Below are 17,462 nucleotides of genomic sequence, written 5' to 3'. Positions count from 1 at the left end.
TGTACTTTTTTCCCAAATTAACCACGGTGGTCCACCAGTTATTTATCCGGAAGAAATATTTACGGCAATCAATATCAACATTGAAAAATATCGGAAATATAAAAAATCTCCTCCACCATCCGTTTTCATTTTCTGTGTCTCCTAAAAAATGTGCAAAATTATATACGGTCGAACATTTTTCAAGACTAGTGGTCAGTAGATATAAATCTTTATTGCATTCTGTCGCTGTGAGAAATTTCTGATAATATGGGTACTGTGCAAGTGCCTGGGACGAGCATAACTCAACTATCTCACAGCGGGCATTCCAATGTAATTCGAGAACATCGTTTCGACTTCACAATTGAAGTGAAATTTATTTTTGAAAATATTTTGAAGCAGAATAGAGGAAGAGAATGATTGGGTAAAAATTTCTTTTCAGGATAAAAATAATTGACAAAAACCATGGTCATATTATATGCAATTATATGATTTAGGACCTCCTTCAATTATTTTTAGTAACTAATCTCGGCTTCGATTAGCGAAACAAATATCCATTCTGATTACAACATAATATTTCATTTTTTTAATATTCTCAATTTTTTTAAATTCAATTTATTCTGCAACCTGTTAGATGACCATTCTGCAGAGGTTGTTAACGATATGAGAAAGGTTTTATTATAGTTTGATTATACTCCCCGTGGAGAATCTATTAAAATAAATCTAAAACAAAAAGTAAATAAAAATTAAGGTAAAAAAATAATATAAAGGTTACTAAATGAGATCAATGGGTAATTTTTGGCTTCAGTCTGGTGGGCGTAAAAGTACACTTGGCTTGCTGAAGTGATTTGGAAGGACGTCGATTTTGGTTTTATAATTGAAAGCTATATGAAATATCTTTAAATGGCACCCTTTGCACAAAATTTATACAATTGTTTGTTTGGTTGATTTAATTATTTGCATGAATCTCGATCACAGTCTTTTCCCAGGTAGTTTCTATTTTCTATTTCATTTTACCTGTATTGGTTTTATTACGTGGCAAAAATATCGGATTAAGATTCCAAAAACAAACAATTCGTGTTATTTGTGACCTATTTGCGGAAACAGATGTCCATTTTGGGAAAACATTAGTACGTTTAAGGGCCATAAATTGGTATATTTTGGCGCCACAATTTATGAGGGGCAAATCTATCGCGTTCGTCCGGTGCACAAGAGGTCCGTAATGTCTTTGAATATTTTTACGAGAGGACACTTTATTGCCTCTAGACTCCTGTCTGCACGTCGCACCATTACGAAGAACACAGGGTCGATAGATAGATTTCCCGATTTTATTGTTATTTTTTATAAGAGAAACGAAAAATCTTGAGAGAAGGACCTAATAGAAAATATTCGTGAAAACTGGAAGGTTGGGAAATAAAAATGTTTACATGCGTTGCATCCTTCAAAGTAAATGAGTATTTGCATTAAATGTTTTTATATGGTTTTTCTTCATATTAATTCATTCATTTTATTTTTAATGAACTTTGGCGTATCCAATGCAATTTTATTTTCATTGTAACTTTTTCGTACAATGCGTCCTCGTATGAGGACACGCATTTATGTCATTAAACATGCTTTAAAACCCATAGATAAATTAAATTATTTTTTATATTCAAAACTGTAGTAACAATAATAAATAATTGTCAAAAATCTCCCAAATATTTTTATTTTATTTTGCTCCATTATTTTCTGGTCATGGTTTTTAAAAGCGGATGAGATAACTTTAGCGAGCTAAATATAAACCACAAATTAATCACGAGATAGTTCATGTGCAAAAATGCGATAAGCTGACAAAAATCATTATCATTTATTTTAAGGTCAAAAATACTAAATTTCACTAATTTATACTAGCAATGTCAAGCACGAATTATTTCCTTGTACCGTTTTATTATCTCCAATTTTGATTTTAATAAAAAAGTAAAGTTTTATGACTCCAGACACTTGTTTCATAATCCACTAAAAGTGTAACCCCGGCAGATGAAATAATGTAATCTCGTTTTGATAAAGCAACAACCTTGACCAATAATTACTTACATCCTTCGTAATAGCTGATATGTAATTTTAAGTACCTGCCCACATTGTTAGGCAGAGGTTGCCAAACCACTGCGAAAATAAAATAGGAACGTTTTTGTTTTGCCATAATTTTAATTAAAAATAATTAAAGTTGGAGTTTAAATATAATGTTTATACGTACTGTTTGTTTTCTGAACAGTCAATCTAAATAAGTAAAAATCTTTTCGAAGGTGTTATTTATTTGTAACGTTTTGGTACTAGTTGCGTTCTATCACCTATGATTTCAATCTAGAAATGCATATCATTACTTTTATTTAAAAAAAATTGATACTCCACTTTACATTTAAAATTTCGGTTAATAAATCATAAATATTCAGTTGAATAATTTTTTTCAAATGTGTGTAGAGTGCGGTTTTAGTAGAAGATGTTGATGAAGACCTGGTGATGAAACGAACTAATTCCGAAACGTTGCAAAAAGACGATGATGATAACTGACGTTTTTGTGTTTAACATTTTCATGTAACTTTTATAAATTTTCAACAAGTATCATTTCACTTCAGGAAGTATATTTTACATTTTTGACAAAAATGTTCAACTATGCGTGAAATATGTACTAGAGGCACTCCATTAGCCCCGAGACAGTTAGCTTTTCTGAATTGCGGCCTGTTTTATGACAGAGGACTCAACGGCCGTTCAAGTATCCATGTTTTTTGTAATCTCCTTTTTTCCATTGTAGTTTTCAAGTACAATTGCACTCTTTTACTACACATACCTGTCGTATTGTGCGATCGTAAGTTCATTCATGATTTTATACCGAGTCCTTCAAGTCTTGTATCATTCTTCTGTGGCGAACGGTTTTCATGAAGTACCTTTTCTATAAGCATTTCTACGTTTCTGCATTTATGCATTTATGCAGTTTTGCGTTTCTGTCACCCCGGCGAGCTATTGTCTTGCATTTCTATATAAGTCGTTGCAATTCTGAAGTGGGATTTCACGATTATTAGATTACACTATAAGAATCTGATCATTGGTAAAAGTTCAACAAACCTTACTTTTAGTAAAATAAGATGGAAAAAGTTTATGGTGAAATTTACTCCTCTGCAAACATCTCGGATCGCACAAAGTTGACAAGAACACATTTCAGTTGCCTGATATTTTTTTTTTAATTAATATGAAAGCTATAGGATTAAAAAATATTTTAAAGCATTCTAAAATAAAATTATGAGTTTATAAGTAATTAAAAAGCTGTCCATGACACTACCCCATCGGATGAATTATAAACACAAAGATGTCACCTGCAGATAAATAATGAATATGGGTTTCAATTACGTTTAATGAAATGCTAAAACCATTCAATAATTATAAAAAACTAGCTGTAAGTGGAATTCTGTCTTGAGGCAATTATGGCATCGTGCCTTAAGGCAAATTGCTGGAACTTCCCGTACCGTAACGAAATGTTCGTGGAATACTGAATGTTTTCAAATAGATTATTCTAAACTTGTAACATTGTCTAATATTTATAAGAATTATATAAACTGTATTGCAGAGTTGAAATTATTTGTAAAGTATATTAGAACTATAGTCAGAATTAAAAATGAAATCTGAAATATTTTCGATATAAAAACTAAAAAAAAAAAAAAAAAAAAAAAAAAAAAAAAAATGGAACAAAATTTTTTTTTTCCAAAATCAATTATTTTGTTAAGACAAGCAGAAGTTCTTTGAATCAATTAAATCGGACGCTTAGTTCTCTCAAAAACTGCCATTTTTTGTACATTTAGCTCTGTATCTCCGAAATGGCTGGGCCTGCCTTTGCGAAAAACTAATAACCCCTTCTCCCAATCATTACTAATTGAATGTTTTTTAGATCATTCAATCGGATGCTCCGTTCACTCAAAAACTCGATTTCTATTTTCTGCACTCTTTGCTCCGTATCTCCGAAACGGCTGGACCTGCCTTCGCCAAAAACTAATCAGCTCTTTTCCCTATCAATAGGAATCGATTGTTTTTTAAACCATTCAAATCGGTTGATCCGTACGCCCGAAAACGTGGACGAAAATTTGTATCCATACATACATACACACACACCACACACACACCACACATCCATTTTTCTGAAGTATGCCAAAACGTTCAGAAACCTTCAAAACGTCGAGAAATGTAAAAATTTTCAATTCCGATTTTCGGCCCATTACAATAACTTACCCTACGGGAAGTTAATAATATTAAATGTCATTTATAATGACAATTTAATTAAATTATTATCTATTTGGATCACCGTTGACATTATTTGAATTTATTGAGACTTTATAGTTTATTATTTATAGGAAAACCTTTTATATCATGATAATATTACTTTACAATATTCTGAGTAAAAATTTTCACAAAAATATTGCCAAAAATATAATAATTTCGCAAGACATTATGAGGGTTTACATATGATCTCAATTTAATTTATAAAATAGTCTCAAAAAAAAAAAAATAGACATATTTGAGCTTTTTTCAACAACATATTAGAGCTTTTTTTAACTTCTGGATAACATTCTAGTTGAAAACACGAAAGCTTTAGTTATATTAATTTATATAATCAATTTTATAAGTTTTCAATACACACTTAAATGTTTTTTAATCTCATCAACCATTTTGTTACCATAAGTTGATAGTCATAGAAAACATTAAGGGGATTTTCAAGAACTATTCTTATATATAATTTTTTCTATTTATACCTGGAGTTTTACAATGAATAGTCCTCATTATTAACAAATAGTACTTATAAATAAAATTAATTTCTACAAAATATTAACTTTTCTTCATATTGTGTGATTGATTATAGAAAGTTGACGGTTGCAATTTAATAATAATTTCAAAGGCAAAACATTCGCGTTGCATATATTGCTATCCGATATTGCATCGGTTTTATAATAAGCCATCTAAGAGCCCACACCATGCATGCTAGTTTTGCGATTGCACCTACATATTACCGCCCACAAGTTAGATCCACGATTCCGACCAACATTTTGGTCCGAGAGGCGACGACCATGGTAAAAGATCCGTCGATTGAAATGTTTTTACACATTTTTAAAAGGTTTATTTTGAAAACTATTCCGAACTGAATATTTGATATAGAAAGTTGTATAGAAAATGTTGTAGTTACTATATCCTCATTATTATATAAATTGTAATTACAAAAAGATCGTGCAAAATAACGTAGAGAAAGTACGAACAAAAGGGTGTAAAATATGTACAAAATGAATCAGTAGCTTTATTTAAAAATTGGCAAGTTTTAGTAAAGTCTCCACCAGTGTACAACATGAAGAAATCCATAAACACAATCGTGTCAGATGTTGAGCGTCATTGTCACAGTCTTGACGGAGTAATCTGTTCGAACGTGTAACTCGCCTTCAAAAGTTTATTTTAAGGATATTTTTTTGGCTTTATTTAAAAATTGGCAAGTTTTAGTAACGTTTCTATGACTGTATAAGATGAAGAAAGCCATAAACACAATCGTGTCAGATGTTGAACGTCATTGTCACAGTCTTGTCGGAGTAATCAGTTCGAACGTGCAACTCGCCTTCAAAAGCTTATTATGAGGGCATTTTTTTGGCTTTATTTGAAAATTGGCAAGTTTTAGTAACGTTTCTATGACTGTATAAGATGAAGAAAGCTATAAACACAATCGTGTCAAATGTTGAGCGTCATTGCCAGTGTTTTTTGGGACTTATTTCTTTTGAAATATAAAAACATATGCCAGTATTAGTTTTTTTGATGTCCAAAGAGGACTAATCGATTTATTTGTGAAATGTCTTCTAGAAAATTGGCATCTCAGCTTATCCTCTCCTTACATGTATTTTTGTCAGTACTGACAAAATGGTTTTTGTAATTAGTTGCATTTTTTCTTAATGAATGTTATTATAGTTCCCACTTAATTAAAAGAATGTTACTAGTTGTCGATGAATCTTAAATATGTAAAAAAATAAGACTGATAATATCATTAGAAAACAAAATACAATGACATTTTGCTCCTACTTCTCCTACCGTTGGGGCCGTTCAAATATTACGTAAGCACTATAGTGGGGCGGGGGGGTTGTTGATTTGCTTATTTTGGGTTGACATGGGGGGCAGGGGAGTCTGGATGATGATTACGTCATAGGTAGTATTTTTATTTCTTTACATTAATTGCAAAATGTTTACGTAAGCATGGAGGTAGGGGGTAAGAGTTTTGCTTAGTTTTGCTGACAAGGGGGATGGGGGGGGGGTAAATAATTGTAATAAATCTGCTTACATAATACTTGAACGATCCCATTGTACTATAAAATAATAAAACAAATATGAATTTTTAAAAAATGAAATAAAATATTTAAAAAGATCAAATCCTTTATTACTCATAGATCCTGTGTCGTCGCCTCTCGGCCCACGATTCTATTCTATTATTAGATGCGTTTTGTATACCAACTCGAAAATTTTGTATGCGTTTCATTGAACGGTCTTGGCGGGTAGGAGCTGCTTCATGTGATGAATGGGGAGACGGTCCCATTCGTCACGAAAATAATAACAAATTTTATTTATAACCCAGGGGCCAATGTTATGTACATCTGGCAACGATGCCGGCATGGTACCTGGCACATGCTGGTGATCCTAGAGAAATAGGATCAGCGATTTCGAATCCTGGTTGGAGTAAATAGAGATAAATAGGGCGCTTTTTATTACTCAGAGGCGTTGAGTAACACAAGGTAGTTAATTTCTGTTAATGAGGATTGAGATGGATGAAATTTAACCCTTTTTGAATCTAATTTTGGACGTTTTTTGGAATAGTAAAATAAATAATCTTTTGACATCTGCTCGTCCTATATAAATAGATTGGATTAGATTTTTATTGCATTAGTGTTGTGCTCTAAACAAGAAATTCAAATATAAAATCAATTGTATACAGCACAATAACTATATCATTTTTTTGTTAGAATTTTTAAATTTTAAAATTTCTAGAATTATAAGCTTCCTTTAAGATTGACAAAAGTACTTGAAAAACATAAAAAGTCATCACTGCTAGCAAATATTATCATAAAGTTTATTCCTTTTAATAATAATAACACTTGGACTTACATAAAAATCAATTCTTTTATCATACCCAAAGTTTCTTTTATCATGTAGTTTTATTTTTATTACTTCTGACGTTTCTGAACTTTCACTGAAGTGTTTTGATAATAAATTGCTTATTGTTGAAACGTTTCAATCAAATTAAATATTATTCGAGCATTCTTCAGTGAAAATTCCTTCACTAAGTGTTTAGTTTTATTCAATTGATCTAAATATAATCTCAAGATATTTATATGCTGCATATTTGCAATGTTAGCAAACCTATCAACAAGTTCAACACACTTTACATTCAAGAGCTTCGCCATGTGATAACTATTTTCTGAGTATTTCACCGTAAAATTTATCTGAAATTTGAATAATCGGTTGATAAAGTTCACGCCATTACATAATTCCGAATAAATATGAAGTAATTGAAAACTACTTGTAGTATAAATGATAAGATGATCTATAAATAAGTATTAGGTATTATAATATTCTATGAATAGCAATCATGCTACTTATTTAAATAATTTGCGTGATTTTACTATTTTTGGATCGAAGTACTTCATGTTAGACAATTTAAACTAAATTATTTACGTAATAATAGATAATTACAAAGATTATTTAATAATCTAATTTGCTCTTCAAAAGAGTATTTATTCTGTGAACAAGTTAGTAAAGTGGATTTATTTATAATTTAATTTTTAATTTTTTTTAACGAAAAGTGCTTGACATATCCCTTAATTTTAACACTTTCTCATACGTGTTTAGATTACTCCAAATTTTGTTTTTTAGCAAAAATTTTGATGTCAAAATTATTTTTACTTTCTTTTTATTTCTGTCTCAAAAAAGTCTATATATTAGTTTCCTGATTTACTTATGATTTACTTATGATTTACTTATGATCTTCTGGTCATTTAGCCCAGAATTTCATTTAAAAATTGGATAAATTTCATTTAGCCCATTGATGAAGTCCCAATAATCTTAATAATCCTAAATGATAAAACTTCAAATGTTTTTTTAAGTAAACTGATATTTTTTTAAATTAAATATTAAATTTATTGGTTTTTTTTTAATTACAATATTTATTACAACTGTTAAATAGTTAACATCTAGCAATATTGATAAACAATAACATAAATTTAAATAAATAAGAGTGCAAAGGATAGAATTTACATGAAAATAATATCCGTAGTATGATGATTTAATATAAAATAAAAGCAAATAATAATAAAAATAAAATTAATAAATAGTATAAATAACATTTCTGAATAATAAAATAATATTAGAAAAAACAATAAAATATAACAAAATAACAATAATAGAAATAGTAAGTTAATAATAATAATAATAATAATAATAATATTACGTTAGCGTTTACAAATGGCTATTTATGAGATCATTGGGAATTTTTCGTTTTAGCCTGGTTGGGCGCGCTTCTGGGAATACTTTTTGTGCCAAGTAATTTGGGTGTTCGTCAATTCTTCTTTTATAGTTGTCTGTTTTTTGTTGAATTACTTCATTTACTGTCATCATATTGCTGTCCTGGTGAATCAACCAGTTGGGAAAGTACCTGGGTGCGTTCAGTGCCTGCCGTATGATCTTGTTCTGCACTCGCTGAATGATCTTTATATTAGTTTTTTTGGCGGTGCCCCATAGTTGAATCCCATAAGACCACACTGGTTTGAAAATACATTTATAAATAATTAGTTTGCTGTTTGTCGACAGTTCGGATCGTTTATTCAGCAACCAGTAATGTTTTTTAAATAATTCATCAATCTGCTGTTTTTTTCTTGCTAATGTGAACTCTCCATTTATAGGAAATTGTATCCTTTATTTCAGAGTTTAGTAGTTGTCCTTCTCTGTCCATGTCTACTAGTTGGATCGCATCCAAATTTTGTTATTCCTGGCACGCGTCAAATGCAACGCCCATAGAAAAGAGAGACTTAATAATAATACGCGATATTCAAAATGGACACTTTGTAGCACCTTTAATATCAAGTTATTCGTTTTGCTCTAACCTCAGCCGTGACAATGTAGAATTTTTGGTCCTTTGCCAGATCGAGAACGTTAAACGAATTATAATTTTAGGAGTTTAAAGCGTTTGTTGACATAGATTATGATGCAAGTTTTAAGTCTTGTTTATGAAACTAGGAGGAAAACGAGGTGGTTAACGAAAATGTCTTTGGAATGAAAGTTTGTCCAATCAGTCAATGAAATAGTACATTCATATTGAATTTGAAAATTGGAAAAAAGTTTGTTCCTTATTTATTTATTTTTCAAAATAAATAAATAGCATTATTCAAGGATTACAAAAGACTTGAGCTCTATACAGCTTGATATCAAGCAGTCGTGTTAACCATTTCTTCTTAAAAACAAACAGATTTTGAAAAATGTTTTTATTACTTGCCTACTAATATTATTATAACGGCTTTTAAATTTTTTGAAATCGGTCCAGTCGTTTTTGAGAAAACGTCGATTTACGGCAAAAAATCTGTTCACATACACACACACATACACGCGCATACTTTTTCCAAATTTGGTCTCATTCGATTCAGAATGTCTTGAAACGTCGAGAAAACATAAAATTTGCGAATAAGATTTTTTATGAAAACATAAACTTCTCTCCTTCGGGAAGTTAATAATACTACTATTAATTATTTATCTTTATATCGATTGAAGTGTGAGAAAAGTTTATTTATGAATGCAAAATAAATTTAAAAAAGCTGTGATATTTTATTTATCTAAAACAGTGATTTCGGAAGGGGTCCACAGTCCCAACATTCAGGGGGTCTAAATCAGCGAAAAAAAATCGGCTTTTTAAATTCAATTAATAAATGTATATAAGAAACATATCTTTTTACTCTAAATATTAAATAACAAACTTTAGTATAAATGGAATTTATAAAAAAAATCGATATCGGGAAATAGGGAGTCCATGGCAAAGCCCAGGGGGGTGCACAATGCCAAAAAGTTTGGGAACTTATGATTTAAAACATATTTATCATTCATTCTAATTTGTTACACGTTTTTGTTAATTCTTCGATAGATGAATGTAAATTTTCTTGAATTTTGTCAAAATTACAAATTGGACAAATTGGAAATTTATAATTTATTTAATTTTTTATTCAAATTAATATTTTTATTCTAAGTTTGTAAATTTCTTCTTGTCTTAAATTTATTAAGGATTTCTCATAAATAAATATTTTATCGATATAAGAATTTCTAAGTATAAAATAGTACTTAACAAAATCTGTTATTTGAATTAGTTTTTGTACGATCTTGCTGTATAGAAATAAGCTATCGAATTTTAAAATTAAAAAAAAAATGATAAGCATACTTTTTTTAAGAAAATTCTAAATCCATTTTTGCAAATTTATTAAAATATATAATACATGTATACTACAGTATTATATATATTATTACAATCGGTTCAATTAATAAAACAGTTTATGAATCGACTTCTTTAACTTTCATGAATGAAACCACGTGTACAAGTTTATGAATGAAATATTTTTTTCTCAATTTGCTGATTCGATAATGAAATGCACTCATTAACATATTTAATGACACCTTTGTAACCTGAGAACATATTTACGCATAAACAAAATTGCGTATGTTAACATAGTTTCGAAAATTAAATAATTTGCATTTATTGAAGTGCGTTGATAATAATTCTACATTTATTCAAGATTCAGAAAAAATATTTATAAATTTGAATTCCAAAGTCTGATTTAACTAAGCACTATAAATTATTTGTATAGACCTATTTACAATATATAAATCAGTGTTATAAATAGCAATTACAACCAATTAGATTAATTATACGACAAGACGTGCATCAGTCATTCTAATCAGGTCAATGTTAAATAAGAAGATAATTCTAATCAATTTTTATATAAATTTTTATACTTCAGCTTTTTATCTTGGTGAAAATAAATTATTTTAAAACACGTGCGCAAGTAAAAGCGATATTTTTAATGTAGTACTACGCCATTGGGACTATAAAGTTTTTATCGCATAATTGGCATCGTAAAAGTTTCTTGAAAAATAATTTGAATTATTATTGAAAATTAAACAATAGAGAACGATTCTTGACAAATTGAACGTATTTTTGACCTCCACATCTTAATCGATTTTAGAAAAAAATAAAGTGATCTGACGTGGTAAAAACTTGGTCTAGCAAGTTGGCACTTGTTCCCAAATCGATACCCTACCAGACCTGCTTGATATCAAGCAGTAGGGTATTAGACTCTCATATAACAAATAGTGAAATGAAAATAGCTCTTTGGATCATTTTTGCAAAAATATTTAAGTCAACTACTAGAAAGGACAACTACTGGGTTTTCTTCCAATTTGTCAAATAAGCAAAACATGTAGAGAAATATGAATCGTTGCTGGCATTTAAAAAACATCCTTACCCATAATGATATTTATTACAAACATTTCTTACCAACTATTCGAACAATTACATCTCAACTTTGTTTATTTTAAATTTCTCCAAATTCATCAACTAATGGAATATTCCTTTCCTCTCAATTCTTCAACAAAAAGTTTACAAAATTCCATAAAATATTTGCATGAGAAACAATGTATTGTACATCGATTCAGTTTCGAATAAATATTTATGAAGAGGCATAAAAACGATGGCAGTTACATTTTATAGACAATTCAATAGTATTTTCCATAAAGTAAAATGATTCTGGGCAGGAAATAGAAGGAAAAACAAATTTTGTAAATGTTTTCATAAATGTTGGTGCAGATGAACTGGAGAGGAAATGTGATGAATTAATTGAAATATACTGATCTAGATGATTTTTGTAATAGATTTTTTGGTTGAAAATGAATAATTTTAATTGATATCGTCTAAACTTTGAACAATATAAATGATAAACTTCAGTCAACATTTATTTGAAGTTCAGAAATTTCTCAGACAATTTTTGCAAACTAGCGTCAAGGTAGTAATCATCCATTTTAATGCAATAATATTCTGAAATCGACATGCGTTGTTCGATTAAAGTTTAAAGTCCATGAATAATGCATATTTACGTACAACTTTGTCTAAATGCAGACATTTCTACATATTTATTTATACGACCTTCCAATCATTCAAATAAAGCATCTCAAGAAACGATTGCAATAAAATCAATAAAATAAAAGAAGATTGTTAAAACATTAAAATGATGTTATTATAAAAGCTTTCATAATACTAAGTAACAAATGATATATCATTCAGAGAAAGAAATGTAAGTGCCAAGATACATTTTCAAATGGCACTACGATGAGAAATTGCTGAGTATAAAAATAAAGGCAACATAAATGTGAAGTAACTTGGACTTCATTAAATAACTCGGGCAGAAACATCATCGTAAAATGACTGAGTGAGTTATTAAAGTGCTTATAAATACATACAACATGTATAAAAAATATTCATGAAAGAAACTGTAGTGTATTATTGAAGATATAAAGGCCATTAATGGCTGGAAATCAAGATTAATATTAAAATGGAAATGTACAATTGAAGAAAAATTTTCCATGCTAAATATTTTCTTTAGTATGTTTCGAATCGAATAACATTTCCATTTATTGCTTAATTTTTAATTTATTCTCAAACTATCGACTTGATCAATAAGAATTGAGATTTAGCAACTTTTACAATTGTGACGATATAATTTTGAAATTTTGACATGGCCCATTATTATAAACTTTAATGAAATTTCATAATTAAAACACTTTTTGTCCCTATGTTCGTTAACACCATTATATCTATCATCATAAAAAGTTTCATAAAAATTTAAAAGAAACTAGTGAACTTCTTGTACTGAATTAAAACTTTGAAAATTAATATTCGATATTCAAAAAAATAAATGTATTTCAAAAAAATTTTTCGCCCACAAGCAGAAAGTTTTTTGAATCATTCAAATCGGATGCTTATTTCTATCAAAAACTGCAATTTTTTGCACATTTAGCTTCGTATCTCCGAAACGGCTGAACCTGCCTTTGCCAAAAACTAATAACCCCTTCTTCCGATCATTATTAATTGAATGTTTTTTAGATCATTCAAATCGGATGCTCCGTTCTCTCAAAAACTCGATTTCTATTTTCTGCACTCTTTGCTCTTTATCTCCGTAATTGCTGGACCTGCCATTGCCAAAAACTAATCAGCTCATCTCCCTATCAATAGGAATCGATTTTTTCTTGAATATTCAAATCGGTTGTTCCGTACGCCCGAAAACGTGACTGGAAATTTGTATCCATACATATATATACACACACACACATCCATTTTTTCTGAGATATGCCAAAATGTTCAGAAAGCTTCAAAACGTCGAGAAATGTAAAAATTTTCAATTTTGATTTTTGGACGATTACAATAACTTACCCTACGGGAAGTTAAAAAAGAAAACATAAAATTAGCAAATCTGATTTCCTGGCGAAAACAAACTTTACCTTTGGAGGGTCAACAAAAATTGGATGCTTTTTCCTTAACACCAATTTTGTATCATTATTAAAATTATTATTGGTACTTCTTTTTTCCTTTAACAGCATTTGTAGCTTTGTATTTTTTTTAAACAGCAATCAAAGCTACCTAAAATTGCTTGTTTTATATACTGTACTATTTCTCGAGGAGGCAACCCAGTGGTTAGCCATTCTCCTGGAGGTTGCGAATGCACGTTCTTTACAACGACAGACTATAATATAAAAATTAGCTACTGGAAAAAATAATTTCAAAAGCTGCGACGTAATTTACGAGTAACATTGTAAATAAACCGACCATGTTGCTCCTCGAATCTAATAATAACCCTTCTGCATCGTAATTACACAAGCGCTTATGCCAGTTTAAACGAAAGATTATACATACAGAGGTTTGTGTTCATTTTTATCGTTTGACATCTGTCCTTAGCCAGTGCAGTACATCAGAGATATTAAATAAAATTAATTTGCTTAGAGCCTTGAAATAAGACTTTAATGAGACCCGGGTTAGTGACCCCCTTGGCCTTGACTGATCGGATTATCACAATGAGAAGATTCCCAACAGATCTCATAGAATTAAACTCGTTCTGGTGGATAGAAGTTTTATAATTACGTCTTAATCGATGCATTCAAATAAATATGATTTGATAAATAAATATCGTATTGTATCAAACGTTTCAAATGATAATATATTCCTAAAGTAAATATTTTTTGATTGGAGACTTCTGTTAGATCTATGAATGGTGAATGATGAATCAATTTGCTTGTTAGTTAAACTTGTTCTGGTTTGTGTGATTTGTGAAGAGTTGATATATATTGAAGCTTTTCTCTTCAAAATTGAAACATTTCATTTAATTATTGAACAACCAATGCGTCGAAATAACATATTAATTTTATGGTCCAGTTCATATATTTGAGAGAGGGCTCCTAACGTCACGTTCATTATTACATGATAATTAATAACATAAATATTTTTGAATGTATTATGTATTACTTTATGATGTTTATCAACTTGTTGAAGACTGCGCGATAAAAATTGATAAAACCCTGAGATAAAATATTTTAGAGTTATATCATACCATATAGTAATTAATATTACCACATTTTCTATATTTAAAACATTTCAAAACAATTTGTATCATATCTATAAATAGAAAATTTATTATAATATCATAATAGTTAAAAATAAATAATCTCTCGAAATCAACAATCTCAACGTTAAGAAAATCAATCAAAATATCGTACATCTTGATATCAATAATTGGTACTCTTGAATATTTACAAGTGTTAAAAAGATAGCGATTTAAATTAATCTCTGAAGTGATGATAAAAAGTAGTATAAGTTTTGCAAAATTCAATTAACTGCTTTATTTTTGAAAGCGACGTCCAAGACGAATCGGCCAAATTTATTCCAGACGTATTTCGTATTTGTGGTCGCGAATTCGAATATTTTATGTACATTTCTTTTTGTGATCATACTCATATTGTTCAACCAAGCGTTGCGGAGATCTGTTTTATTTATGATATGGTTCGATATTGAGACATAAAACTCGATGGAATTTCACCTTCGATTTATGTAGCTTCTGTAATAGAATCTTTCCATATTTTCCATAAAATGTCACGAAAACTTATTAAGTTTTATTTTCACAACGTAGTGCTACTGGTAATTTTTTACAATGCATGAATGCAGATATAAATAAAAAAAACAAATGTGATTATAATTGTCTATTTTTTGTTTTAGAATTTCAATTCCCAAAATGGACCAAGAAGCCTTTGAAGCCTTGGCAGACTACAACCTGCAAGAAGTGCCATTCTACGAAGCGCCCCGACCGTCAAAACTGCGTAAAACAGTCACCTTCCTACCTTCATACACCCAAAATGTTGAAGACCCCACAATCAATATGATCCTGAAAGAAGAACCCGAGGAGATCACTCAGCAACGTGGAATTCGCAAAGTGCCTTCATTAAATGACCTCTCCGACGAAGAAGCATCTCTGGAACTTCCTGCCCAAGTTCCGCCGTTAACCCCGGGAACAAATAAGAAAATGTCAGAAGCCTTGAAAGCCTCATTTGCATCGTGGGAGAAAGAACAGAAGTTTTTATGTATCAACAAAGACCCCAGGCAGTGGACAGAGGATCATGTCGCGCATTGGCTAAAATGGGCTGCAAAAGAGTTCTCTTTAGAAGGTATTTCAATTCAATCTTTCCGCATGAGAGGGCGTGATATGTGCGCTTTGGGAAGAGAGAACTTCTTGGCCAGAGCACCTCCTTTTACTGGTGAAATTTTGTGGGAGCATTTAGAAATCCTGCAGAAAGACTTAGAAACTACGACATCTTTACAAAATGTGCCGTCTGATATTTATGAATCAGTTTGTGCACCTGATATGTCTTCCTTCCTACAACAAGCACCAAGACCACAAAGGATGTACCCAGAACCAATCCAATCGCCTTACCACCTGATGATGCCCATGCATAGAGGGTATCCTTTGAAGGAAGAAGCTGCAGCTTATGGCTTACGAACTATTGATGACTTATGTGCGGTTTCTAATGAATATCAGCCACCAGCTGCACACATGAAAACTAACATGTATCAACAACATCCATATCCTGAGCCAACGAGAGGAGATTTTTATAACATGCAAGAAAAATATTTCCAGAAACAAACAAATCCTTATCAACGCTACCCGGATCCTTATGGCTTTCCATCTCCTCCATCAGTGCCTTATCAACAACCTGGACCAGAACCAACATACACACAGCTACCTGAGAAACCAATGAACCAATTTAACAACACAAGTGGACCTGTTCAAGGGCCATGTTTTACTGGATCAGGTCCAATCCAATTATGGCAATTCTTATTAGAATTGTTGACTGATAAAACTTGTCAAGCATTTATTTCATGGACTGGTGATGGCTGGGAGTTCAAGCTGACAGACCCAGATGAGGTGGCAAAACGCTGGGGAATAAGAAAGAATAAACCAAAAATGAACTATGAAAAATTATCGAGAGGTTTGAGGTATTATTATGATAAAAATATCATCCACAAAACTGCAGGCAAGAGATACGTTTACAGATTTGTTTGTGATTTACAAAATTTGTTGGGCTACACTCCTGAAGAGTTACATGCAATGGTCGATTTGAAACCAGAACATAAAGATGGCGAAGAATGAAGAAATAGAAGTCATAGAATTTTATATAAAAAACTATCAAATCTGAAATATTAAGTTTATATGTGATTGGTATAAATTTAGGCTTTAAGATAATCTCCATGACTAAGAAAGGCTATATATTGCAAAGTAGTTGATTTATTGTTCATTATCTGTTTAAATAAGGTGTGCCTTATATCGATACTGGAACTTTAAGTATAAGAAAGGACTATTTGAGCTTATATAAATAATTATATGCTATTATGTGATAATCAAAGTTCTAAACTAGAATTTTTACATACATTTAGTATGAATCAATTCAATTGGTTACTAAGATATTTTAATATTCAGCAATTCATTGAACGAATAATGATACTATTTGTTATAGCATTGATTAATTGAAATATGAATAGAGCTGACCAATTTCAAATTGGTTTATTAATATTTAGCAAAACCTAAAACTGACAAAGTAGAATTTCAAATTACATTATGCACTTTTTTGCATAAGTAAATATATACCACCTTAATTATCATCAAACATATCCTAATCAAATTGGGGAATTTCATTAATTAAGTAATAAATTACAAAGTTAATCTATAATAGATAACAAATAAATCATAATTCTTGTTTCAGATTTAATCATTTAGCAAAATTTTATTTATTACAGTCAACAACGAATAATATCATTAACATTATTCTTTACAATATTAATGAGTTCCCTATTAATGTTATAAATCATACAT

At 30.2% G+C, this 17,462-nt stretch overlaps 1 protein-coding gene across 1 annotated transcript in view; it reads left to right on the top strand.

Annotated features, from left to right (window-relative positions):
* LOC113383135 (ETS-like protein pointed) overlaps window positions 1-16,742 on the top strand; it is a 45,326-nt gene extending 28,584 nt beyond the window's left edge. The window contains exon 2 of the mRNA XM_026621384.1: window positions 15,314-16,742. Coding sequence (XP_026477169.1) covers window positions 15,330-16,742 — 1,413 coding nt within the window. The 5' untranslated portion in view covers window positions 15,314-15,329. The remainder of the gene's footprint in view (window positions 1-15,313) is intronic.
* Window positions 16,743-17,462: the final 720 nt, after the last annotated feature.

The sequence above is a fragment of the Ctenocephalides felis genome, unplaced genomic scaffold (assembly GCF_003426905.1).
Source record: "Ctenocephalides felis isolate EL2017-DRISC unplaced genomic scaffold, ASM342690v1 CF-g0.4_SCAFFOLD_03570, whole genome shotgun sequence".
In the NCBI taxonomy this organism is placed as follows: domain Eukaryota; kingdom Metazoa; phylum Arthropoda; class Insecta; order Siphonaptera; family Pulicidae; genus Ctenocephalides; species Ctenocephalides felis.
Note: the sequence above shows the minus strand (reverse complement) of the source record. Positions and strands in the feature narration are given on the sequence as shown.